At 41.2% G+C, this 27135-nt stretch overlaps 1 protein-coding gene across 4 annotated transcripts in view; it reads left to right on the top strand.

Annotated features, from left to right (window-relative positions):
- The window catches only part of LOC307013871 (proprotein convertase subtilisin/kexin type 4-like), a 246017-nt gene that overhangs the window by 187743 nt on the left and 31139 nt on the right, over positions 1–27135 (top strand). For all 4 annotated transcript variants that reach the window (XM_079641472.1, XM_079641473.1, XM_079641470.1 and 1 more), the window contains 3 exons: positions 19350–19460; positions 20209–20302; positions 26648–26833. In XM_079641472.1, coding sequence (XP_079497598.1) covers positions 19350–19460; positions 20209–20302; positions 26648–26833 — 391 coding nt within the window. The remainder of the gene's footprint in view (positions 1–19349; positions 19461–20208; positions 20303–26647; positions 26834–27135) is intronic.

Here is a 27135-nt window from a genome sequence, read left to right as displayed (position 1 = left end):
CTTCCATCCCTGTTACAGTGACTACGGTACAGTCCTCCTGGAGGCTGACCAACACACAGACCCAGAGCTCTCCTCCAATGGGCACAAAGGGAGAGAGACGGGTGAGTCTGATCAACCCCAACAGTGTCAGTCCAATTACTCATTCTCTTAAAGGGCTATTAAAACATAATTGCCCGGCGATTTACATCCAAGTTAACGTGGCCTTGAGATAATTTATTATTTTCCATAAGCCCTTTCTTTTGTGTGCCGACTGAAAGAGTATGGGAGGGAGGGGGGAGAGAGGGAGACTGTAATTTCCTGAGTCATGAAGAAAGGCATGTTGGCAGCCCGGTGTAATTGTTTAAACCCCACTCTCAGACACCTTCCAGTCACCCCCTTTTAATCCTCGTTATCGCTCTCATTAGCCCGGGGTCAGGGGTCAGCCGGCTCCCCGTAGAAACACAAACACAGAGCTGGGAAGAGGAAGGGGTGGATGGTGGGTGGATGTGGGTGGAGATAGACATTTCCACTACAGTACTAGCTAGATTGTACGCTAAATGCTTTACCCAACTTTTATTAGTTACTTTATTAAATGAACATGGTTAAGGATTGCATTTTTTGCTAGTGATTATAACTATATGATGTGAAACCAACCAAAAAATATTCAATATTAAAAATATAGAACTTGTTTGTATTTGTATTCAACCTTAAAGGGGATCTATCGTGCAAAATGCATAAATATGTCTCCCCGGCGTGTCAGGGAACTCACAAAGTCTCAGAAAAGAAAACCCTCTCTCTTTTCCTCAGTGCGCAAATCTCTGAAAACGGGTAGAACGAGCTGATCCAGATTATTATTATTACGTTATTTACGTCATATCGGATGGTGGACCCACGGCCCTATCAGAAACGTTGCTATCAGAATAAAAGCCTGACGTGTTTTGGACGTAATATGGTCTTTGTTTACATTAGCAAGCATCGTTAACACTCAGAGCTAACCTGTACTGGAGAGAGCACATGTGTGAAGAAGCAGGAAATAAAAAATCTGCACTTTAGTAACAGGAAGTGATGAAATAGAGGGATATGAGGCAGAATGGCTAGAATGGGTGATCTGTTTGGTATTTTGAGCAAAACACTTCATAGACACGTTTTTTATACATTTTTATATATCTGAGGCCTACAGTATGCTATTGCCTAAAATTGCATGATAGGGGACCTTTAAAGGTCCCCTATTATACTTTTTTTCAACAATATATTATATGTCTGAGATATATACAAAACTTGTCTCTGAAGTGTTTGGCTCGAAAAAAAAAAAAAACAGATTGTGCATTGTAGCATGTCCTAAACCCCTGTTTCAGCTCCGTTCCAAAAGTGTCTGGAGCTTTAGATGCTAATGAGCTGCTGCTAGACCACAACCCTCTGCGAGATGTTTGGTTTAAATGAAAACACAATGGTGCTAGGAGGAGATTAAGGTGATAAGGTGGGGGGTGTTACCTTGGTTGGATATTGGCTAATGGTTGCACAACCCAAAAAAACATTGTGACATAAAGTGGCCAAAATCTGATCAGCTCATTTTCAGACAGGTTTTTATGTAGATATATCAGGATGAAAAGAGAGACAATCTTTTTTTCTGAACCTTTCCAAATCTCTTAACACAGAGGGGACACTTAATTATGTTTAAAAGACATGGAAAAGTGGGTTTAGCATAATAGGTGACCTTTAAACAAACTAGTCAAAAAACATTTTTCAGTGATAGTCATGGTTCTTTATTAATACTCTCATTATGTAATTTAAAAAATGCATTGAGAGAAGACTTAAAATGTATTTATTCTTAATACATCAGCAAAGTCACTATATGATTAATTAATTCCTCAGTATCAATAGAGTCATTCTTCCAATAAGTTCAAGAGAATGCGCCACATTTTAAGATATGTGACAAACTAAGCTTAACTTAAAGACAGCTTTTGGATGAGTTGTTTTTGTAAATGCTATTAGCTTGCACATTGTGCTTGTGTAAAACATAGCAACATTGATGAGAGACAGATTTCCTTTTTCCTTCAAGTTTACCTTTTTGTGCTTGTTGATCAGGCGCATTGATAAAGTATTTGCTTTATACTCACAAAGGTTTTAATGTTGTGCAAATTACAGTAAAGAGCAGAGTTTAGCCCCGGCACAGAGAGCAGGGGAGATACCAATACAACAAATGGTAACATCAGAGATTATCAATACTGACGTCTTTGAAAATGTATTCTTTAGGCTCCTTTAATAACGTTTTTTGGTACCCGTCCCTACTTCTGATACATGATTTTAATTGTCTAATACTCTAATGTACTATACTTTGTTTGCTGCTAGAGGCTGTTACTGTGGTGTCTTTAGTTACACTGGGGTTTGATCTCAGATGTTGCATGTCATTCTCTGCTTCATGTTTCCTGTGTGTCTCTACTGTCTCGGTCAACAGACAACCAAAGCTGAACACGTGGGAGAATTGTCCACTGACCAACCACACGCTGTAGGATCATACCCACTTTATGTCAATGATACTAACCGAGTGATTGCCGAATGTTTTGCATCAAATTGTGCCCACTCTCCTTTCCATTTTCTTTGTTTACAATTGAGCTGTTTCTAAATGACATCCTGGACCATCCTGTCAGAACACACCTCTAGTGTCTATGTGCACAACTGGACAAATTACATTGTGCATATTCTGTCAGTCAACATCTTTCCTCCTTTTACCCTTCATACTATAAAGTGTGACAGGTACTGTAACCAAAAATCTCACTCATAACTCCACAGTCATGTGATTCGTATTAACCGCTTTGACTTTATTTCTAAAGACAGTTTGAACTTAAAGGTGGGGTAGGTAATTTTGGAGAAACCAGCTCGAGTGCGCTAGAATTTGAAAATACACAACCGGAAAAAATCTGCCACTTCCTTACAGAGCCCTTCCTCCAACACACATAAACGCGCACATGACCAATGAGGGCACGAGATAAGTTTGTGCACAGATGGAAGGCTGACAGGCAGGTAGGCCATCCAGTTATTTTAGCCGGGCCGGCTCAGATGATTGGTCGTGCTTTTTACAGCACCACGGCTTCCACAGATGAAACTTGTTTATGTTTTTATTGTCAAAGCATTTAAGATATTCATTGCTATCGGGATGTTAAGAGCATTCCATGAAATATAACAAAAAGTGTTTCTGAAATAAATTACATACCCCTTTAACAAAACAAAACAATTCAAATCATAAAACATATTTTCACACGTTATTTCTCTTTTTTTTCTGCCTTCTATGGTTTCTTCTTCCTTGGTCATTACATATATCTCTTATCCTGCTCACCTCTGATTTGTCTGCAGGAATCACAACCTTGTTTCCCCCCCAGTGTCCCTCTCTAATTGAAGCTAATAAAGATCAATTCAAGTCATTAAGGGTTTTTCTTAAATGAGGCCTGGCTACTAAATGCATTAGCAGGCACTGTGTCTTTCTTCATATATATGCTATATTTCTCTCAATCTTTACCTTGCATGCAATGGGGACTGTCGGGGTCTTCGGGGGCCAGGGTCTTTCGAGGATCATAATCAATGAACAGTACTCCTGGCTGTTGTTGGAGCAGACATTTACCTACTACATCTGAGGCCAATACCACTATGTTTGCATATGCCTATAAAACATTTTGACATGTATTTAACTGTATTCTTACCCGGAGAGCCGTACTCTAAAGTAAAACAAGGATGTCCACATACACTTTCGGTGAGCAGTGTGTTATATCAAAGGACGCTGTAGATTACCATATGACCAATCCGCTAGTACTCAGCGTTATTGCATTATCCGGTTACTGTAGCGCTAGAGCTCTATTTTTACTCCAGATTCAACAGAAAACAGGCGATGTGCTGAGTGATAAGAGAGATGAGGGAAAAGTGACTCATTCACAGAACAGCAGGGAGCCTGATGGTGCTACCAGGAGCTGTCTGGCTGTGTGTGTGTCTGAGAGGATAAATGTTAACATCTCAGTGTGTGCTTGCAAATCCTCTACCTGTGAGAATACAGCGTCAGTGACTTAAGGCCCCGGCCCCACGAGGACGCATACAGCTAAACGCATAAGATTAACGCAAACGCAATCGCAAAAAAGCTTCCCTCCACTGTCCACACGAGACAGCTCCGTTTAGCTCCAACCGCTGGAGAAGCAGCAGTACATATAAAGGAGCCTGTACGTGGCGCTGTAACTTCCTCTACAAAAGCAGCGAAGAAGCATGGTTGTCATGGTTGCCCTCCTGTTTATTTTCCGCGGTGGGGGCAGAGGGAACCGGGCAGAGTTTTTCGCCAGTCAACGTGTATTAAAGTTTAAATCTTCCGGACAAAATTATAAAAGTGCAGGTTAAAGGTCTTCTTTGTTATTTATTGAGCTTTAACACAAATGAATAACGACTCTATATAATATAATAATAAAACACACGGAGCCTCTATTTTTCCTCCCTCTCTTCGGACAGCGTCAGTGTCTGTCTCATGCAGCAGCTGATCCAGTAATGACTGAGTGACCCGGCCGACAGTAAAAATAGACATATTTATAACTAGTTTAGGTAGTTTGAGGAGTAATTCAAATAGCTAAGGGTGATGATCTGACTTCAAGTGTGTGTTTTGCTCCGTTCACACCTGCATCACAGCGGGAGGAGCTGCAGGTGAGCAGAACTGCGTGTCTCCGTCCTGTCAGATTAGACTTCACTCGCGTTTATGTCCATATCGAGAGAAAGATAAATAGTGAATTCAGTGTGCAGTTTACTTTGACGCGGGGGTGAGCAGCAGAGGTGGGGAGAGGCGGGGCTATTGCGTCATCATTATCAGAAAATGATCGTATAGGGCGCACACACAGAGCCGTTGGACCCCCCAGAGCGTTGCGTATGCCGTTCTATCCACCTTGGGACCCGTTATCGTTTCCGCAGTTGTTTACTGTCATATTCGGTAGTCCTCGTGTGGCCGAACGGTCTATATGACACTAAACAGTAACGCAAACGACCGTTTTCGTCCTCGTGGGGCCGGGGCCTTTTTCCTACCCAATTATGTTCCCATACAATTATGGGAATATCTTTCTTGTACCATCTTTTTGCAGTTTTTAACATTCGTTTTTTATATAGAGATGTATTTATTGCTGCAACTGTCACAGAACCAAGTTTTCACCTGGGATTAATACAGTATCTTTGATTGATTGATTGATTGATTGAAAGAAAATTAAAAATATGTAAATGAGAAACCGCAACACTACTCTATTAGGTAAAAGAAAAATCATGGTTTGACGTAAAATAGGTAAATTGGTTGCGTGACTTAAGTTAAGGACATACATTTTAAAAACGAATGTGCACCTGTCTCCAGTCTTGTGTTTGTCCCAACTTTAAATGACATTGCATTTAGCTGACACTTTTGTTCAAAGCATCTTAGACCAGCCAGGAGAGAATTGCCGTCATCTGTGTCAGTAGGTTGTATAAACCTGATGTTGTAGAGAGTATATCTGCACGTGCAAAGCAGTGATATTAGAAGTGAAGGGCAGTTGGTCGTCCAGTTTCACTCCCAGGTTCCTTTCAGGTGCCAATGTTTCATGGATAGGAGAGTCTTTACTTGGGATTAAAAGCAGTTCAGTCTTGTTTAGATTGAGTTCAGGTGGTGAGCAGACATCAGATATCAGCCTGCCAGGCAGAGATTTGTGCGACCACGTGGGTTTCAGACCAGGTAAAGTACAGAATAGGTTGTGTGTCATCTGCATAGCTGTGCTAGGAGAAGTCTTGAGAGCGGATGAGAGAGCCAAGTGAATTGGTGTACAGAGAAAAGAGGAGAGGACCAAGCTCTGACCCCTGTGGGACCCCACTGAGGAGTTGATGAGAGTCTGACACAGATCCTCTCCAAGTTACACTGTAGCAACTTAACATCTTTCTTTTGGGAACTTAACGTATGCAGACTCCTTGGAAACACACTGAGAACATACTTTTCCCCCAAATCATGATGATGGTGGTGAACCTAATTGATATGGGTCCAGGCTGGACTGAGAACATACAGTGTGTGAGTGTGTGTATTGTGTGTGTGCGTGGGCAATTGTGCTTGTATGTTAGAGACCATGTGTGATTTTTCGTGAGAGATTTTTTGCAAGTTAGAGCAGTGGTGGAAGAAGTACTCAGATCAGTAAAAGTAATAATGCCACAGTGTAGAAAGGCTCTTATTTCAAGCAAAAGTCCTGAATTCACAATGTTAGTTCAATCAAAAGGTAAAAAATATTAGAAGTAAAACAAGTACCAAATATAAAATTACTCGAACCATTTTATATCATTTGAATTTAAAGTGTTTAAAGGATGAGATAACTTTAATGACTTTATACTGCCAGGTATCTCCATCCATTATAGAACATCAGATTTGTTGTTGTTGTAGTTGTTGTTGTTAATAATAGGAACTTTGAAAGGTAATAATTAATGAATGTTTTAAAATAAATTTAGTGGAGTAAAAAGTACAATATTTGCTTCCAAACTGTAGTGGAGTAAGTCTGAAGTAGCATGAAAAGGAAATACTCAAATAAGTACAAACACCTACAAAATGTACTCAAGTACAGTACTTCAAAATATACTTTGTTACTTTCCAACACAGAGTGTGTGGTTTAATTTATCTTTGAGTCTGTTAAAGTTATTAAAGCTAAATGAAATCTAACCACTATGTGTTTGAGTTTCATAATTTGTCCTGCCTCATGTGCCCGTCTGCAGCTTCAGTCCAGTATAGTAGGCAGTCTGGAGCAGAGATAAAGCGGTTTAGCTCCCGATCACTCAGCCCAGGCTCCGCCTCCCTCTCCATATGGCCACAGAAAGCCTCCTCAGCCTCCCCAGGCCTCTGACAGTGTAAAAGGCAATTGTGTGGAATGTGTAGGAATTAAGTGTCCCATCATTCAGCTCAGACATGCAATTAAAAGAGCTGCAGTCGTCACTCGCGGTAGACATCGCGTGAGTCATGTCGCTATTACTCAACGTAGTGGACGACGCCTGCCTTTTTTTGTTCTTAAGAGGGAGGAGTAAACACATAGACAGACACATATTTAAGAGGCTCACACACTTACTGTCTCCCATCCGCTGTACACACTTATTTACACGGACACTCACAACCATAAACAGCCAAATCTTACCTGATGGAGGTCAATATAAGTTAAAATAATAAGTTAAAATAATAATTGATTGCTTTAATTCCTCCTAAACATATTGGTCCTGAAGTGACGTTTTCTTCACTGGATGAAATGGTTCGTAAAATATCAGCAATCCTCATTCTGTGTGGAAAATCAGCTTTGTATTGGACTATCGTTGCTTTCACAAACTCCCCTTTTTAACCTATATCCACTCGAATGTAATTGTCAATGTACTATTTGTCCATTCTAAATGAGTATGCTTTTCTGTTTTTCTTTCTGTTGTGTCATGTTAAACGTCACGAAAATGTCAAATAGCAGAGTTAGTGAACAATGCAGGTTAGTTTCTAGCTTGCATGGTTCATCGGCAGTAATTGGACAGCTGTGCAGAGGTGAGAAAGCAAGCAGGATTTCTTTCTGAAGTCTTCCATTTGTAACACAACTAGTTCATCACTCACTGTGTGTTTGAAACTGAGTGCAACACTATGAATAGCTTCCAGGAGAGACTGTTTGAAAATGTGTGCCGTAATTTTGAGATTTTACCAATATGGCTTACTTCACCTTCAAAGAGATGCGTTTCAGTTGCAAACCAGTTATTTTCTGACTCAACCCGGCCCCTACTTTTTGTTTGCCATGCTGTGGTGATCACAAAGCAAATACAATGCAAAAACATATGTCTGTCAGACTGCAACTATGCGCTAAACATGAACTTATATATGTATTTTTTTAAATAATACTGGTTCATAACAACCATTTCCCCCATAACATGGTACCAGATGCTTATACCCTGTTTCTGGTGAACCTTCCTTGGCTTGAGTGTTTGATTAAATCCAGTTTTTCAGATTATATGTTCATTTTCACCATGCTTTGGGTAACAAAGATCATTATGAGGACTGTAGATTGTCTACCCATCTCTAACACTGTAGTCAATCTTGCAATGGATAACTTAAGGGCCAGTATTAACAAAAGCAACAATTACAGTCAATAACAACGATTTAATCATACATGTAGGCTTGTGAGTAATTGTAAGAACACAGACTAAACGCACGTGTTCACACCTACAGTACCTTGGTATACAGATGAATATGTGTAAATGTAAAAGGTGTGCATTAGGAAACAAGAGAAGGCAATTATAAAAATGTTGACATTCAACGAAAACGTAGGTCTTGCAGATCACATAAAAATGATGGATGTTTACAATTAAATCGGTTGAATTTCTGTGTTTCTATATTTTCATTGTGTGTGTACACAATGAAAATGTATTTTCGTTTATACAGTGCTTTTAGTAAACGCTGTGCAAGTTTTGTCAAGTTGGTGAATATTTCTAAATGCTGCGTGCGCATGTGTTGCCAAGTTGTTAAAGAAGTTCCTTATTTGCACGTGTTCTGGCACAGTTTTTTATTCGCATCATTTCAGAAGCTGCAGCGCGTTTCTCCTAATGGAAGTGTTTTGGGCCGTTGTAGCGCGTTTGCACAGGTTGGCCACCGTATATTCCAAAACAGTACTTTACTAACCATTACATTTGTTGTCATAAAAAACACATTGGAATGTTTAGTTTAACTTTTATAGTTGAACCGAGTTCCTCCGCTGAGATTAAGTGTAATGTTTTCCCACCGGCCTAAAGAGAAACATTAAAAGAAGCAAATGTGCCGTAAAAAACACAAATAATGATTGAATCCAAATACAAGTATACTATGTGCAGCACTTAGACCCAAAATGACCTTACACATAAAATAAATTGAAACAATTCTCATGGCTCCACACTACCCAAAGCAGTGCAGTTTGTCTCTACCGTTTTCACGAGTTTGTTTCTATCTCTTGCGATAGCTCATATCAGTCTGTTCACAGAGCTAAGCCTGAGTGGGCTACAGTGTAAATATCCCAGACCTATTATTACTCCAACAAAACGTTCCTCGCTGTTGTCAAGCCACTAAGTACAAAATGGTGAATTGCAGACACGAAGAGAGATAATTGCCACTCAGGCTGGAAATTTGGCAAGCATCTTCCCCACGAGACCCGGATGAAATGGTGCTTCAACCCCCGAAACTGTCATTCTTAATGAAATGGTAATTACAAACCCAGCAGAACAGCTGAGGGGGCCTGCCGGGCCCACGGAGCCCAACTACCAGAATAAACCTGCTACAACAACCTGCAGAGAGGAGGGAGGAAGGAGCAGGGAGAGAGAAAGACGATATCAAACGGGAGAGAGGTTGAGCTAGGCAGTAACACCAATAATCTGAGATTTATTTCAATTGTGAAATGTAATACACACTCCAGGTTGGAGTGTGCTGTACACTGGGACCCTCATCAATAACGCCGGCTGTGTGGAAGGCAGGAGGGGAGGTTGGTTAAAAGCGCCCACACAGCCTGGGTAATTGATTGCTTTGTAAGTGAACGTGTCTTTAACCTTTGGGAGGTCAGGCCCAGTCGGACACCATCAGTCCTGCCTGGGGTTGAACCGCTTCCAGCCGTTTGTCTTCCGCTGCTCCCTCGTCTCCGGGCCGATTTGTCAAGCATGAGATGTTTTGGGTGTTTAGATTACAGGCGAGATGGGAAAACAAAGGCAAAATGCCACCCCAAACAAAAGGCCTGAGCCTGGATCTCCCACTGATCAGTAGGCTGGGCAGGAGGCCAGCTACCTGGGGTGCTAAAACTGAAGGGGGGGGGGGGGTGTGTGTGCTGAAACGGAGCCACAATGAAGCCCCCCGAAACAGAGCCACTGTGGAGCTTGAATGTGAGCCAACTTGAGTATTGAACGACAGCCAGAACGGTGACATGAGATAGAGCCGGAATATCGCCTTGAGACGCAGCCAAAATGGCAGCTAGAGACTCAGGGGGGGATAGGAGGGAGCTCGGGGCAGCTAACTGTTTCTTCACAGCAGTACTCCTCATCACTGGAGATTGTAAAGTGTCCCTTTGCCACCCTTTCAGGTACTTAGGCCTGTCTGTCTGTCAGGCTGTTAGAGAGTGACTAAAGATGATTTATCTCTGGGATTATCGGGGCCAGTAGCTACGCCGTCGATCATACGACGCCCTGGAGAGACAGGTCAAAATCACAACACCTACTAGGACCAACACCCTGACACGTCTTTATTTCTTATGTGGAAGCAGCCATTTATAACTGGCCTGCACTCAACAAATTGACAGGAGAAAGTCAAACACATCTTGCGAAGCACATGTGTGGATCATGGCTGTTTATTTATTTTCAGACGTGATATGTTGTCACCCGAGGTAAAAGCAGCTTGTGCCTGTGTGTTTGTGTCACTGTGTGTCGTATGAACAAGTGTGTGCAAATGCAACAGTATGTGTGTGTTTATTCAAAGCAAGGTGGAGTGTGTGTGTGCCAGTTCCATCTGTTGTTCTATTACCATAGACGTGATGTACCTGCCACTTCCCTCCTCAGCTCAGCCTTGGGTGTGTGTGTGTGTATGTGTGTGTCTGGATGTGTCTGTGTGTGTGCTGTGTTGTGTTCTCCCATCCTGTTGTTAGATCTGACAAGCACTAACACAAGCTTGTTGTGAAAAAGGGGGATAGAACACTCTCAAGTTCCAGATCCCTTCCTGAGTCTGACAGACAAACAGTGTGGGATTGTGGGAAAACTGCAGTCCTCTCTTACGCTCTTCATCTCTCTGCTCTGCCAGGATTTAAGCAGCCGAGAAGTGTATTTTGGCACTATTCTCTAAAGGGGAGAGGGTTCTCAGTACAATATGAGTCCTGTTGCTTTTATAGAAGTTTGGTTCAGTCTTTTTTTGGATTTCATGCTCCATTGGGCTCTCAGGTAGAGCTTCAGTGATAGTCATTCTACAGAAGAATTATTAGTAGTATATTTGTTCATGCAAAATGGCAGAATATTTTGTATTCAGCCTCTAAAATAGGATATTTTCTTGGGTTAAAATAATAATTTATTGAAAACCTTTATGTATTGGACTGACAAAACAAGACATTTAATCGACCAAACATCCTACTTTTGGTTGAGACCCTCCTGTCATCCGTACTGTCTTACCAGGTAATCATTATTTACGTTTTTTGTCATAGTGTAGATTTAGTACCTACTGTGTGTTGCAGTACTGATACCTAAACAACACTTATTTAAGGAAAAACATTACTTATTACAAGTTGTCTACACACAAGAAGCCATACAACAAATGTAAGGAAAACATCATTTTTTATTCCAATCAGTAATTACCTCTAATAAATAGTTCCAACAGCAGAATGATGCCAGAGGACAATTCAGGATATAAATCAGAGAGGGAAATGCCTCTTGTGATATTCTGATCACTTTTACAATCCATCTAAATAATTGTAGAGGTACATTTGAAATAATACTACGACAGAAGCAATTTTCACATCAGAGGAAAAAATAAAGACTAATGTTGATTTATTGTGTGACATTTGAATAGATGTAGTGGATGATAAGTATAGACAAAAGGGCAATGCATTCAGATTGCAGTTGCTGTCACAACACGAGTAAGACTCCTGCGTTTCCTTAAGGGTTTCCTTAAGGGTTTCTATGAATTTGGCAACTACACATTTTAGCTAGATTTAAGTACTTAAACTATAACGAGAACATTTTATCTCAAAATATTCTGAATTGAAGAGCTAAAGTTTTCAGCCTACTGGATTTGATCAGAATCGCATTTATTTATTAATTTTTTTCACATTTATCAACGTAAAAAAAGCTATGTTTTATTTTTAGGCAAACAGCAGAACAGGTGGTTTGTTCCCACTTGCTGAATTTACTTAAGATCAAAACAATCTAAGCTTTATCGGTGTAGAAGAAAACATTCGAAAAGTGTGAATGCAGTTTTGAGTTTGTGTGTGTAAAAAGAAAGCGTATGTGTCTGAAACATGTGCATGTGAGTTACACGTTTTTCTTTTCCTGTAAGGCCATGGTTCATCTCCCTCTCTCTCCCTCAGTCTCCCTGGTGGTGTTGTAAAACCGGCCTTACGTCTCTGCCCCAGCCAGATAGATTAATTAATTATCCAGACCTCCTCTTTTCATTGCTGAACCAATTACTCTGACTGAGCCTGTGGTCTATACACATGTGTTTTAGAGGGAGAGAAACTGTGTGAGTGTGAGCGCAGGTAGATAACAGAATTAGCTCATACACAGACTAACAATCCCACCATCAGCTAATATGGAAGCAGAAGCTATTATAGTGCTTCATGTTAAAGGAGAGCAGATCTATATAAGTGTTGGCTTATTGAGAGGAAGTGGAGGCTCCTCTTTACGTGTGTGTGCGTGTTTTTAAAAAGAGCCCTATTATCCTTGTTCGGGGTTTCCTTCTCCTGTTTTGTGTGTATGTAAACGGTCTGCAAAGGCTGCAATCCCTAAATTCCCTCCATGGTTTATCCCCCCCCCCAGCCTGAAACGCCTCTATTGGACTCCTTTGTTTACTTCCGTAACATAGTGACATCACTCATGTTTCTATTGACCAGTGCTCCGAAAAAATGCACATGATACGGTAAGGGGCCGGGACATCTCTAAGCGGTTAACCAACCACAACAGAGCCAGCCAGCTAACCAATCAGAGCAGACTGGGCTCTGGTTTCAGACAGAGGGTGAAATGAGGTGCTGCAGCACAGGCAGTGTGAGAAAAGAAAAATACCTTTTGAACATTAACGCATGGAAACATGTCACAGTAGAGACAAAAAATACAAATATGAAGCTGAAAATGAGCAAAATAGGGCCCCTTTAGCCCCATGTCCTTATTACCCATTAACTTCCTCTTTTGGAACTTCTGTTTATAGTTGACTGTGGCTCAATTAAAAGTATTTTTTCCCTTTGTCAGCCTGAAGTAGATATGTTGTATGCACAGAGGCAACATCGTGATGTTAATTGTTTGTGTGTATATGCATTTGATTGATGGGTCAGCAGATAAACTTGGCTGAATGAGGCAAGTGTGTGGTGTGTATGTGTGTGTGTGTGTGTGTGTGTGTGTGTGTGTGTGTGTGTGTGTGTGTGTGTGTGTGTGTGTGTGTGTGTGTGTGTGTGTGTGTGTGTGTGTGTGTGTGTGTGTGTGTGTGTGTGTGTGTGTGTGTGTGTGTGTGTGTGTGTGTGTGTGTGTGTGTGTGTGTGTGTGTGTGTGTGCGTGACATACAGCGACTCGCCCCAAGGGACAGGGGAGGCGGAGCGCTGCACCTCCTGCAGGGGGTGCCGTGTCTCCCGGCAGGGGGGTGCAGCAGGCAAACAGAGGGGAGCCTGTACTCCCCTCCACCCGAACCCCAACACATACTCCACCCTACTGTGCTACAAGATGAGTGGGGGGTTGTCGGGACCCTGTGCTCTTCTAAACTTAATCTAATGAATAATTAATGTACTTGTAGCAATTTTTATATTTTACTGGGGGGGGAGAAAAAAGATATTACAAAATAAAGTTCCACAACAGCCCGCGCTTAACCTCCTCTACTCGCTTTCCTTTTTTGTCTTGCTCAGATTTAGGTTAACCTTATCCCATTATTGGACAGTTTCCAAGACAGCAAGTTGAAAGGTCTATCAACTCTAGTTTTAGAAATATATAAAAACTACAACATAGCCGATGAGAAGAAATGCTGCGATAGGGTTTTTTGCAATACAACAGTATTTACGAGAACCTTGGTTTAAAATAATAAAATATTGATATCATATATTAATGACACACAAGATAATATTTAATAATACATGTAAATCATCCACCGCCTCCTTAATTATTTCCCTCTTGAGTTATGGTTACAAAATGTATCTTCACTACGCTGCAGTTGTATTTTGAATGTAATGAATTGGCCAAAAAGATTTTATTTTATTTATTTATTTTTACACATTTTCTCTAACAATTTAAATAATGTTGCTTTCTTCAATTATTTTGGGCACGTTAATTGTGGTAGTGGTTAAAATCTGATATTGTGACATCCATACGTTATGTTAGGGCCACCTTTAAGAGTCTAATAAAAATACTAACCTTTGAGAAACATATTAACCTTAAAACACTTTCTTAACATAACCTGTCTAATTCTTTCAAAAAATAATCATAATTTTGAACTGATGACATGTTTCTCAAGTCTATGGCAGAAAATGTTGCCTTACTTCTGTATGCAATCCCCAGCAGTAAAACATGATCAAATAGATTTATAATGTATAATTATTCTCTCGCAACACTCAAATCCCAAACAACTCTAGTTTAATTGTAGCTCTAGAGATTGTATAACCCTAAACATAGGTTACGTCATTATATGTAATGCAGGTTCACTTTACATGTTATGGATTTGATCACACTGAGGTCTTTTCCACAGTGCCAACATGTCCTTAAACTGACCTTCAATCCAAAGGTGTTATTATTTTACATTGCATGTGGAATACAGAGCTTTTGATTTATGTGTGGCTTCCATGCTGAAATCATGAAGCAGATGTCATTTAAACAAAACAGACTTTGTTTTTGATTGTTACATTTCCACATTTAGTGATATGGCATCAGAAATGTGCCCATTTGATGAGGCAAACAAAGGTTCCCGGTTCAGTGTTTGCTTTGTCCAAAGGGAAATAAAGGCAGTGGGAGGGTATCTGATGCCAGGCCTGTAGCATCGCGCTTACTTAATCCTCTCTCTCCGCCACCCCCCCCCCCCCCCCCCGCTCTCTTTCCCCACAAGGGCAGAGACATCTTAAAGGACTGTACCTTGGTGTGCGTCCAACAAAAAGCTCTCTGCTGAATTTCATCCTCTTTTGAATTTGTGTTTGAATAACACTCAAGCTACAAATCAAAATATGTTGGACACTGAGAGTGAGGTCATGGGGTATAGATCATCGCGGCTTCCAGAGAAGTCTCCTTGTGTGAGAGAAGGGGACGGGTGGCTGCTGCTTTGACTGATGGCTGTGGAGACTAAGAGGGCCGTTTGGTGCCCATTCTCCTGAGACTAAAACCATGCCTGTGCCAAACCCCTCATTTTCCTCCCCGCAATATATTTCATTAAACTTTTAACTCTTTGCTAGGTAATTCACTTGACATTTTAAGTCTGCGCCGTTGAAGGCTGCTGAGTGTTTCTACCTCTGCAATTTCACGTGAGATAGATATTTGCCTAATACTGCCTTAAAAATGTATTCCACATTTATTTTTTATTTTTAAAGGCACACATTCATATTCAGCCAATAAAGCGGAGCAGCGCGGCACAGCATTTCATGGTTAGTGCCGTGCAGGTCCCAGTGGCGCAGATATAATTAAGACCTCTTCTTAATTACTTAATAAGCCTAATTAGTAACATTTCTGAGCAGCAGATTTGGCTGTAGGAGCGATGGAAATCAGACGAATGTTAAGTCCATTTGTTCTTTCATTTAATTCCTGATTTTAATGAAATTAGCGCGTCATGATACAACAGCAACAAACCACGCTGGGATTGACCATGGGGCTAAAGCAGTTTTCAATGCTACCCGATAAACATTCAATTAAGTGGTACAAAAAGGGGACAAAAGAATATAATAATTAAAAGGAAGTAGAAATACACTCAGGAAGCGTAGACCTACAGCAAGGCAATGGGCTATTAAAATGCCCAATCTTACATATTTAAAACATTGTTTTTGTATCATCCCCATGAGTCGGATTCAAAAGCATCCATATCCAATAATGGGTTCTTTCTTAATTTTTCTTCACCTTCCCAACAAATGTTATAACAATTGGCCCAGTCATTTTTATGTAATCCTGGTGAAAAAACAAACAAAGCCGAAAACAAAACCCCCTTGTTTTGTTGTGTCACCTTCATCAAGTGTTTATTGTCTCCACTTCTTCATTTTTCATTAGCCCAGATGTGATGGAGAGGTGCGTGAAACTGCAGTCAGGATAACTAAGGCTAGCCGACCAATCACGCGGAGGGAGTTGCTCCTGCATTCCTGGCCACTTAATTAGAAGTTGTTGGTACCACAGAAGGTGTCACCAACCTTTTCAGGCGCCGAACAGATGGTGTCCCCTCTTTTTGAGGTCCTGCCAATGCCCACTCTGTGGCTCCTGGGAAAATGACCTAACTCACAGGCAGCTGCTTAGTGCGGCTTGAGTGATTCTTTACAGCCACTTCTATTGGGGATGGTTTGGGGGGGGGGACTTAGCAGGACGTACCACTGCAAACAAGGGGTGAGGCCGCAGTAACTCGGTCCCTGGATGGCTGCAAAAACCTGTTTTGGTTGCAGCATACCAGTTGTTAAAGCTGTGTTTTTAGTGCCGTGTGCAAAGACGAAAGCGGAGACCCCGACCCTGGAGATGTTTATGTCTCAGTGCTGGGAGGGTCTGTGTTCACCTTCCTTACGCTGCTGGCAGATGGTGTGAATATCAACAGAGAAAGGACCCGGGAAGGCCCGCAGAACAAAAAGTGAAAAGGGTTCCTCGACAGTTACAAAGAGGCCCCCATGGAGAGGTGGGGGGTGGGAGTGGCCTTCGTCCTAATGGATAAAAAGAAGGAGGGAGTTAAGAGTGTGCAAGGGCATTTGCCGTCGAGGAGTGAAAGTAGACGGAGAAAATGCGAGGGCCGTGGATTCGATATGTGTGGAGGTGGGGGGTCGGGGATTTAACATGCTTCGTGCTGCGTGGACAGAAGATCCGCTGTCACTCTGCAGTCGGCTTGGCTCAACCTGCCTACGACCACGCAGGAGGTGGAGAAGGAACAAATGTGATGACTGTTCTCTGACTAATTGCTTGATATGATGTGGGTTTCATCTTAAACAGTCTTTCCAAAAACCTCAATCGAGTCAGAAAAATGTACAAATCCTGCAATGACTGAGCAGTGTCCCACAAAGATACTGCTATAAATCATGTTGTTTGGAGAAATCCCAAGGCTCACGCTGCACGTGTGTTACTCACTTGGAATGGCTGAGAAGGCTGTGTGTTCTTCCTTCAAGGCTGCTCAGCTCAGTGGTTGCGTTTCATTGACATGGAAGGGGACATAAAATCTGTCATTTTCATCATGTTCTACCGTGGGTAAACCTGTTTCCTGCAGCTTTCTCTATCAGATATATGTCTGTGGGTTTATGGCCGTGGAGCTGGGGCAAGCCCGATCGATCAGCGGGAGCTGTAGGATTTAATAGGTGCACAGCTCTCGCTAAGGGGTACAGGATGGGGAGGGTATATTTAATCACTAAAAGGGAGCAGGGTGGCGGGCCCCGGTCACCAACTGTTCCTGTTTTATGAGAAGTCAGGGTATCAGCTCTCCCCACACTGGGAAATATCTTACATGATCTATTGTTATTGCTTGTGTTATTATTAAACTTATCCATTTTAGGTATCCATATCCAGAAATTAAAGTATATTAGTGTTTCCACTGCATCCAAGATATTAACTAGAGTTACTACATAAGAATCTCCCCACACAATAAACGGACTATCTCTACTTTAAGCAGCTGGAGTCAGGGTCCAATGAGGATTATAAATCAAACACCACCAAACTTTACCACCATTTAGGAGTCTGTTGTGTTACGGCTAACATCTCAAAGTTCTCTCCATTGGAATCCTTTGTTTTCTTCCATAAGATTGTGACATCACTTTGTTACATTCACGCTTATATTGGCAAGTGCTTCGACACATGTGCATGATAGGCTTATCTATGAGCAGTTGACCAATCAAAACAGAGCCGGCCAGCTAACCAATCAGAGCAGACTGGGCTCTGGTTTCAGACAGAGGGTGAAAAGAGGTGCAGTAGCACAGTATGAACAAATGTATAGCTTTTTGAACATTAAATTGTGTAAATATTTCACAGTAGAGGCACAAAATGAAAATATTAAACAGAATTAGCATATTAGGCCCCATTTAATTTATGGTTTAATTTAATTTTTACAAAATTTGATTTTATTCCCGCGCTCAAGTGGGTTCAAAGACGTTTTTTCTGGTTTTGTCATAGCTGTTTAACCAGCCACATTAAGATGTTTTTAATGCGTTTTTAAATATGGTTTAGCATTCAGGATCACAGATCAGTCGATTTGTAATGGCTTCTATTAAACATTGACTACTAAACAAAAACACCTCCAATCATTTAATCGCATTTTTAAGAGCAAAACAAATATACAGTATGTTAACGTTCTTTACTTCTCATTAGGGTCCAAGTCGATTCCTCTCTCCTCTAGTCTTCTGCATTCAGCTTTAGTCGTTGTGTTTTGCTCCGACTCTTCACAGCTTTCTCTGAACCCCTGAATGACCTTGAACTTCAGCCGCGCACCTTAACCCCACACACCCGTCTGCCTAATGCTATTATGCCGGGGCCCTACATGCTAAAAGTCATTGGTGGTGATACTGGTTGATTAGATTGTGTACATTGATCGTGCGACGTGCTGTTAGGACGAGGACGCTGTGGGCCCTGCTGCATGCCCCCCCTCCTCAGACACACTGACAGTCTGAGCGGAGGAGACGGAGCCCCATGCCGGGCGGCAGATTGAGTTATTGATCAGCTCGCTCCTGTCTCCTGTCTGTCTCTCTCTTTCTGCTGCTCCCGGAGACCCCGTCATCAGGATAATGAATTTCACTTATTGCAGATTAACGGCATAAGGTCTGTATGGTAATAATGGCAGAAATTAGCTCTTTGTCACCCCCTCTGGATTTTCCTAGAGGAGGGGTTGGGGAGAATGAAGGTTGTTACGGCCCTTCTGCCTGAGGACTGTGATTTTAACAAGAGGGAAGTGAAAGAGAGAAAATTAAATATGTGAGGGAGAATTAAGACTTATGAGGAGGAGAGTTCTGATGCAAGAAATACAGGTTTAAAGGAGGAGAGAGAAGGAGATTTTAAAGAGGAAAGAACACTGAATAGCAGGCTGCTCTGCGGAAGAAGAGGGCAAAGAGGAAACATGAGAGCGGATGATTCAATAGAGACGTAAAGAGATGTCTGGTAAAGTGGAGAAGAGAGTGTAGGCAGCGGTCACAGAGTCACCAGGCAGCGACGCCGCTTAAGGGTCGCCCATTGTGTCTCCAGCACCCAGATTGGGGTGGTAAAGAATGAATAATGAGGCTTGATTACAGTCCGTGAGATGGCACATTGTTCGGAATCCATCCTCCGGGCAATTACAGGCGGTACACACAGCAGCCCTCAGCCCCGGAGAGAGAGGGGAGCGATCATGTCAGAGGACAACATCATCTTCCTCAATGACTTGTTGCTTCCTCATGTCGGAGCCATTAGCACATTCAGCCGCCCACGTATACAGTAAAAGCCTCCAGATCACATGTGTGTTGGGATATAAGGATTTATTTTCTGATTGTATAAACAAACCCATATGCTTTTATGTTCCCTTCTTGTTCCAGGTATGGTTTTGGATTGTTGGATGCCGGGCTGATGGTGCAGCAGACCACGCTCTTTAACACAGTTTCTCCACAGAGGAAGTGCATCAAAGATGTTACACTACATCCTACCAGGTAATAACTTGAATTAAATGTATTTATATAGCACCTTTCAAAATAACCCAAACCATTTGAAAATACACAGTTACAATGTGCCAAACCCAAACCATTTAAAAAAGGAATACAGAGAGTAAAGCAAACTAAAATGTTATGAAACTGAAATTGTAGAAATTCTTTAAAATTTGATTAACTGTAAAAAAGACGATACCACGTTTGCATTGACTACAAAGGATCTATCCCCTTTTTGAATCTGGACTTTAGAACAGCAAAGGAAGATGCATTCAAGGATCTCAGTGTGCAGCAAGGTTCTGTCTCCTAGTCCGAGTCAAAATCCAAGAAGAAGTTTTGAATGAGACGGGACACGTATGTTGGCCGATGCCAGAAGCGCACTTTTCTTATCAACACATTTTAAAGGTGGATACATGCTTCGAGATGTTCAGGAGAAATACATGGTCTAGTTCTCCATATGTCTCTGAGATGAAGAAAGCAGGATTGAAAGGTTTTGATGGAAAACTACCACTTTCGACTACACACTAGGTTTTTAACCCCCGATAGCTGCTGATGTTCTATTTATATTGCTTTGCATCACATGCCTTACCTTATGTCTTCTTCACAGGAATCAATAATCTTTCATCTTATCTTCAGACATGCTGTCACTGCTTTGTGTGTGTCTGTGTATTTCAGGGTGGATAAATGTTTATTATTCATGCATAAAGATGTCTGAGGTCTGACTGACTTATGTAATGTTTTTTGTATTGGTTAGGATCCTCTCTCCAGGGGGCGTGGTCAGTGTTGATATAGAATCAGATGCCTGTCGTGGGAGGAAGAATGAGGTCAACACTGTAGAGCACGTCCAGGTCAGGATTTAAAACACTACAGTGAACTATATGTTTTCTTAAGGAGTCTCGTTGGAAACAAATATAATAATGATCTTACAGAATTTTAAATTATTTGGGATATACCCATATGATTGTGAATTAGATGAGAAGGTTGGTATTTTTAGAAGCCTTATCAAGCAGCTCTTTAGCTTAGCTTAGCATAAAGATAGTAAATAGGGGAAAACAACTGACCAGGATCTCACTTGTAAACTGAACATTCTGGCCGTTTCTCAATCTCGAGGATTCTGGCTTCCAAGCCAATATTTCAAGGATGCTACGTCATCGAGGGCCGCCGAAGGACTGTTCCAATCTCCAGCATACTTGGAATTCCACGAGGCCGCGTCCTTTGTTTGGGGGAAATTTCGAGGCTGCACATGGGTAGACTTTAAGTCTTTAAAATCCCCACAATGCTTTGCGCAAGGACCAATTTCAAAAACCCTTGCGGAGAATGGCGGAACAGACGCAGCACACATTTAAATGTAAGTATGTAGTGGCGTAGAACAGTGGTTCCCAACCTGGGGGGCACTTGTTAGCCTGTTCCATTCTTCTTCATTTTCCGAAGCCGTGGCTTGGAAGCAGAGCCGGCCCGACCCATTAAGCGACATAAGCGGCCGCTTAGGGCCCCGCAGCCACTAGGGGCCCCCTAGCAAAAAATAAATAAATGAAAAAATAATAAATTATGAAAATTAAAAAAAAAAAAAAATTATCTCAGTACACCGTCGCCATGATAAGTATGTTTAATTAATTGTTTTAATATGCCTAGATTGCCTACTCTCAAAGTCATGTATTATATTATTGAGTCAATCATATACAGTGGGGCAAAAAAGTATTTAGTCAGCCACCAACTGTGCAAGTTCTCCCACTTAAAAAGATGAGAGAGGCCTGTAATTTTCATCCTAGGTATACCTCAACCAAAGCCCCAAAACATCACTGCTCTAGAGGAGATCTGCATGGAGGAATGGGCCAAAATACCAGCAGCAGTGTGTGAAAACCTTGTGAAGACTTACAGAAAACGTTTGACCTCTGTCATTGCCAACAAAGGGTATAAAACAAAGTATTGAGATGAACTTTTGTTATTGACCAAATACTTATTTTCCACCATAATTTGCAAAAAAATTCTTTAAAAATCAGACAATGTGATTTTCTGGATTTTTTTCTTCTCATTTTGTCACTCATAGTTGAGGTATACCTAGGATGACAATTACAGGCCTCTCTCATCTTTTTAAGTGGGAGAACTTGCACAATTGGTGGCTGACTAAATACTTTTTTGCCCCACTGTAATTCATCCACCATGCTTTACCTGAACCTCATCATGACACTAGAGAGGACGGCAGAATTGTAATTTCCCGTGTTCAGTGAATGCAACAGAGGCAAGACACTAGACCAGGCCTATTCAACTGGCGGCCCGCGGGCCAGATGCGGCCCAGAACCAACTCCCGAGTGGCCCAGCCTCCCGTAGCCAAATTCCTACACTAGTACAGGCCATGAACGCAACACTCCGCGTTGCATAGAAACCACCAAACCACAACGCAGCACGTTTTTTGAAAGTGCATCTAGTGGTGCTAGTAACGGTGGTCCTATGATAGCAACTCTAAAACATGTCTCTCTCAACTCTGAAGCGTAAACAGAGAAAAAACGGTCATTGATCTTGTGGAGAAGATCCAAGTCAAGCTGGACCTTTTCACGACCGACTTGAGCACGGGTCGGATGCTGCATTTTCCGACGCTCCCCAAACACATCACATCTCCGGCACAAATCACGGATGTGATGACAGATTTCATTGCGAGGTTGAAAGAGAACTTTGCCGGTCGATTGGATGGACTTGCTCTGCCCACTGAGGTGATGATGGGCTTTGCCAGAGACCCATTCACTGTTGCAATAGAGGGGGACGTATCAACCAGAGCAAAGGAAGTGGTCCCCTGCATCGATAAGGGGAAATATACACTGGAACTTATTGACATGCAGCGCACTAACGGGCCAGCGAAGTTTTGGAGTGATGTCAAAAAACAGCAGTTCCCTAACGTTCAGAAAGTAGCGATCTGTGTGCTCAGTATATCAACATACACATGTGAATCAAGCTTTTCACACATGAACTCAATCAAAAGTAGCACTCGCTGCTCCCTGACTGACAGCACTCTTACCCAATGTCTTAGGATTGCATTGACATCCTATGAGCCAAAAATCATTGCTCTTGTTCAAAACAAAAAATGTCCCTTCTCCCGTTGAGAAAGTCAGCGATGACAAATCACAAATGAGGTGATAGTAAGCACCTAGTTTACTATAGTAGACGTGTAGTGTAGTATTCATTCATATAGTTACCTGTATCCCTTGTTATGGGTTTGTGCACTGAAGGGTTTGACAGTTCTTTTTGTATTCATTTAAATGCACTTTGTAATGTATCTGGGTAAAATGTGACCAAAACGTATGATTTTTTTGTTATTAATTGTAAAGTGAAAAAATAGTATTGCTACAGTACTACCTCTTTGTGTTGCATTGGAGCTCTTTAGCTGTTTTTTTTGTATGTGAGGACATTTATTAAGACTGCTATTATTGTATTCAGTAAATGCACTTTGTGATGTGCCTGGTTAAAAAAAAAAACCTGAATATTTGACTTCTAAAGCAAACAAATGTAATGCTACAACTGTGCACTTTTTTTTAGGATTCTGTTAAATTAATGCTAATTTGTTGTGTTTTATGCACTTTTTGACCTACCTTTGTTAGATGAACAATGAATTAAAATTGCATGTTTTTCATCGCAGTAATATGTGTTGGTTTAAAATGTGTCACTACCCGCTTTTTACAGGCCGCTGAATGTCTGGCCCAGCTGAATTTTGTAGTTATAAAATCTGGCCCAACTGAATGTGTAGTTGAATAGCCCTGCACTAGACCAACCAGAGAGTTGAATGGAAATAAACATCTGTCTTATTGGCTGACAGGTACCTATCCTGTGAGCTGTGACAATGTTTAAACTGTCAGTCGGACTCAGAGTTTTTGAAGATGGACATAAGAAAATCTTTTCTTAAAAAAGACGACAATTCTCAAGTGGTGGCTCACACAAAAACCCCAGAGCCACCACTTGAGCCAGGTAAATGGTATGTAAATGTCAGTAAACTTCCAAGATATGCGAACATGTAAGCAAAGCATAAATTACAGCTACGTTGAAGTTACTTTGTATCACGGGGTAAGCTAAACCGTTAGCAAGTAGCTATAGCTAGCCAGATATATTAAATAAACACTTAGTCATACAATCTAAATGTAATGTTTTTTAGCATTACCTGGTGATTTCAAAGAAAGCTCTCTGGAAAATGTTGACTTACTGTTCAACATGAAGATAGAAGCTACCTTACAGTACACAGTTGATACTGAGTTCTGTCAGTTAAAGTGTGTCATAATTAGCTTAGCTAAGCATCAACCTAGCAATGAAATGATGTTATGTGACAGTATTTCTGAGAAAAGTTCAGCTGAAATGGTGGCATGCCACTGCTTTACGTATCGACAGCATGTTTGAACGTATTTGCAGCAGTAAATGTGGCTGTTTGGCCACTGACGTTGCCATAACAACACCTGAATTTAAATGTGCAACCTCTTTTTGTAACAAATTTTTGCAAGAAATTATAATTCTTCTGAATGATATTCCTATTGACAGCTAGTTTCTATGTGAACATTATGAGATGGACAGCCAGAGAGAATAAATGAAAAACAGTTGTGAAATACTATATGACAAAACAAGAATACAGTTTAAAAGGGGAGTGATTTGTAAAATATAAGAAAAATAAAATCTGTTTACAGTTGTGTTTCATATGGATGTTGAGAGATGTATCCATAGATCTCTTAATTTTGCTCTCAAAGTGCACCAGATTGATGCTTTTAACTTCATTATTTAAAAAAAAAAATCTTCCCGGGGGAGCATGCCCCCAGACCCTCCTAGCGGAGATGAGGACCCCCCCTAGAGGAAGTTAGGTCCACAGTGTTTACATGCTTATTTATACAATATATGTGCTCATGCTAACATCATAAGACAAAAGTTGGTTCCGTGTTGTGTGTAGTGAGAACGCGCTAGAGTGAGGGGGGCCCCCAAGCCAAAGCTCGCTTAGGGCCCCAAAAGTCTAGGGCCGGCCCTGCTTGGAAGTATACTTGCTTCGTTTCTGAAGGAAGTGACTTGGAAGTACGCGACTACCAAGCCAGCATCCTCGCGATTGAGAAACACCCTCTGTACTGCTGTGATTTCAAATTAAAAGCATTTAGCTGGCAAAACACAAGTTTACTTTTATTATGGATTTCTCACAGGAAATGCAGTGTTTGTCAGTGAGCTTGACACTGGCCAACATCGTTCATCCAAAAATGGGTCTAAAAAATACATTTTTCAAATGTTGGCCGTGATTTGGATGGGTTTGACATATTCAGGTACAAATGAAAGAGTCAGGAGCCGCTGCAGTGACTATAAGAGGAGATGCAACCGACAGGCTGCACACCCCCATTTGTAACACCTTTTATGCTATGCTAAGCTAACTGGCTAAAGGTTCATATTTCAAATACAGATATTGTATGAGAGTGGCATTGTTCTCATGTTACTCTCGCCAAGAAAGCAATTAAGAGTATTTCCCCGAATGTTGAACTATTGTCAATTTCTCTTGATAAAACTGTTGTAAAAGGGCTGTTTCAGTGTCTATTGAAAAATAATTTGTGCTTCAATATTTCATAGAAATACGTTTTGGCGTTTCTGTTTCATGTGTTCTGAGAACAGTGAACATTCAAAAAGCATCATACTGAGATGTGTAATGTGTTGGCTGTGTCGTTTGCAGAAAATGGCAACACTGGGTGTTTCTTGAGCACAGGCACATACATGCAAATGTGTTTATGTTTAACTGTGTCAGCAGGCATACATACCCTGTGTGTGTACGTGCACAAGTTTGTGCGAGTTAACTGTGTGTGTGTGTGTGTGAGTTGTATGTACTTGTGAAATAGCGAGGAGAGAGAGAGAGTGCGGGAGTGTGTCAGCATGTAAATTGAAAAGGCTTCATCTTTGCGGCTCTGCTCCCTGGCAGAAAGCGTGGGTCAGGCCATCGCTGTGAGGTGTGATTGATGGACGTGTTGCCGTGGTAACACGCTGTAAACAGGAGCGGGCTGTCAGTCTTTTTGCAGCTTGGCGGCTCTCTCTGCGATGTGCCATTGTCACACCAGATGTGCTGCTACTGATGAACAGGGACAGGGAGAGTGTTTACTGGGTGGGGGTTTGGGGGCTGCAAGTGCTTATTTAAATCATTTAGCTCATATTCCCCTCAGCCATTTCTTTCAATGTGTCTTCTCTTTTTTGCTCTTTACATGTCTTTGTCTTCATCTTTGGGTAGCTATGGACAGATCAATGTCCAACTGTCTGCTATACACAGTATATATTGACTGGATTTCGATATAAATTTGACTAATTTCCTCCAATTTGCCTAATCGTCCATGTGTCACATGAATTACTTTAGATATTTATGATGAGTACAGTTATCTGGCACCTTTTAATGACCACTGATTGGTCCGAGGAGGCTTAGCTTCACATTTACGAGAATTGTTAAAAATGTTAGGAAACATGCATAATGCACTCTCATGCAGAGAGAGATTAGAAGATTGGTGCCCCTCTCATGCCTGTATGCTACAAATAAAGTTAGCTTAGCATAGCACAAAGACTGGAAATGAAAAAAATATCCTGGCTCTCTTCCTAAATGTAAGAAAGTCATGCAAAAGTGTCATTATTTTTTTATGATTTAAAGGTAAAGGGTACAAAAACCAAGTGTACCAAAAAGTGTAAATTCAAAAATGTTTTGGGGGGTGTATTTATTTGAACATTTATTTTAAAAAGCGCAGTAACTGCATGCATTCAAAAATAAAATGTTTTGTTATTCTTACATACATTTGATATGAATTAAATACCAAGTTATTAAACAGGATAGAGAATATATGCTAGTTTTTTCCCCTTGTCTTTATGCTAAGCTATCTCCATATGAAGCGTACTGTATATGGGTATCAACTTTCTGAATAAACTCTCAGTAAGAGGGCAAATGTGTCTAATATCAAATAACTAATTTTAAGATACAATTATTATCAATTATCAATTCAGCAAAGTGTGTGTCAATAAAATGCGTATTATTTCAGTTAGTTTCCTCGTTTTCAGTAAACAGCTACAAGGTGTCATACAGTGATACTAAAGGGAAGGCTCGATGCTCTTTGTCTTCTGTCCACCCACTCCTCTGTATTGTCTTCCCTATTTCTCTAACCCTCTATCAATCTTCCTTTTCACACCTCCGTCTTTTTTGTTTCTTGCCACCTGTCCCTCACCAGGTGAGAGTGAGCATTAGCGCGGTGTGTCGCGGTGACCTCTCCATAAGCCTGGCGTCTCCAGCTGGCACTGTCTCACTGCTGTTGGACAGAAGGCCCAATGACGCGTCCACTGCCGGCCTGAAGAACTGGACCCTGATGACGGTGCACTGCTGGGGGGAGCAGCCACAGGGCCTCTGGACCTTTCAGGTGAGAGAGAAAAGGCACTTTCTCTGCTTCTAGATGTTGTGCTGTTTTTTATTTGAAGATGTTCAACTTTCATCAACAGGCAGAGCCTGAATCTACACTTTAGCTGCACGTTGTGTTTAGGGCTAGTTAGTAAATGTTAGCATACTAAACTAAGATGGTGGTGAACTGTTAAACATGATACATAAATATCACCAGTATTTCATTGTGAGCATGCTGATGTGTCTTAAATTGCATTATTGCAATCATACTGAAAAATATAGTTGTAATATAATTAGTACCCAGAAGGTGTACTCATAATGTTC

This window comes from Notothenia rossii, assembly GCF_949606895.1.
Source record: "Notothenia rossii genome assembly, chromosome: 7".
Taxonomy (NCBI): domain Eukaryota; kingdom Metazoa; phylum Chordata; class Actinopteri; order Perciformes; family Nototheniidae; genus Notothenia; species Notothenia rossii.
This window is presented reverse-complemented; position numbering and strand designations above follow the sequence as displayed.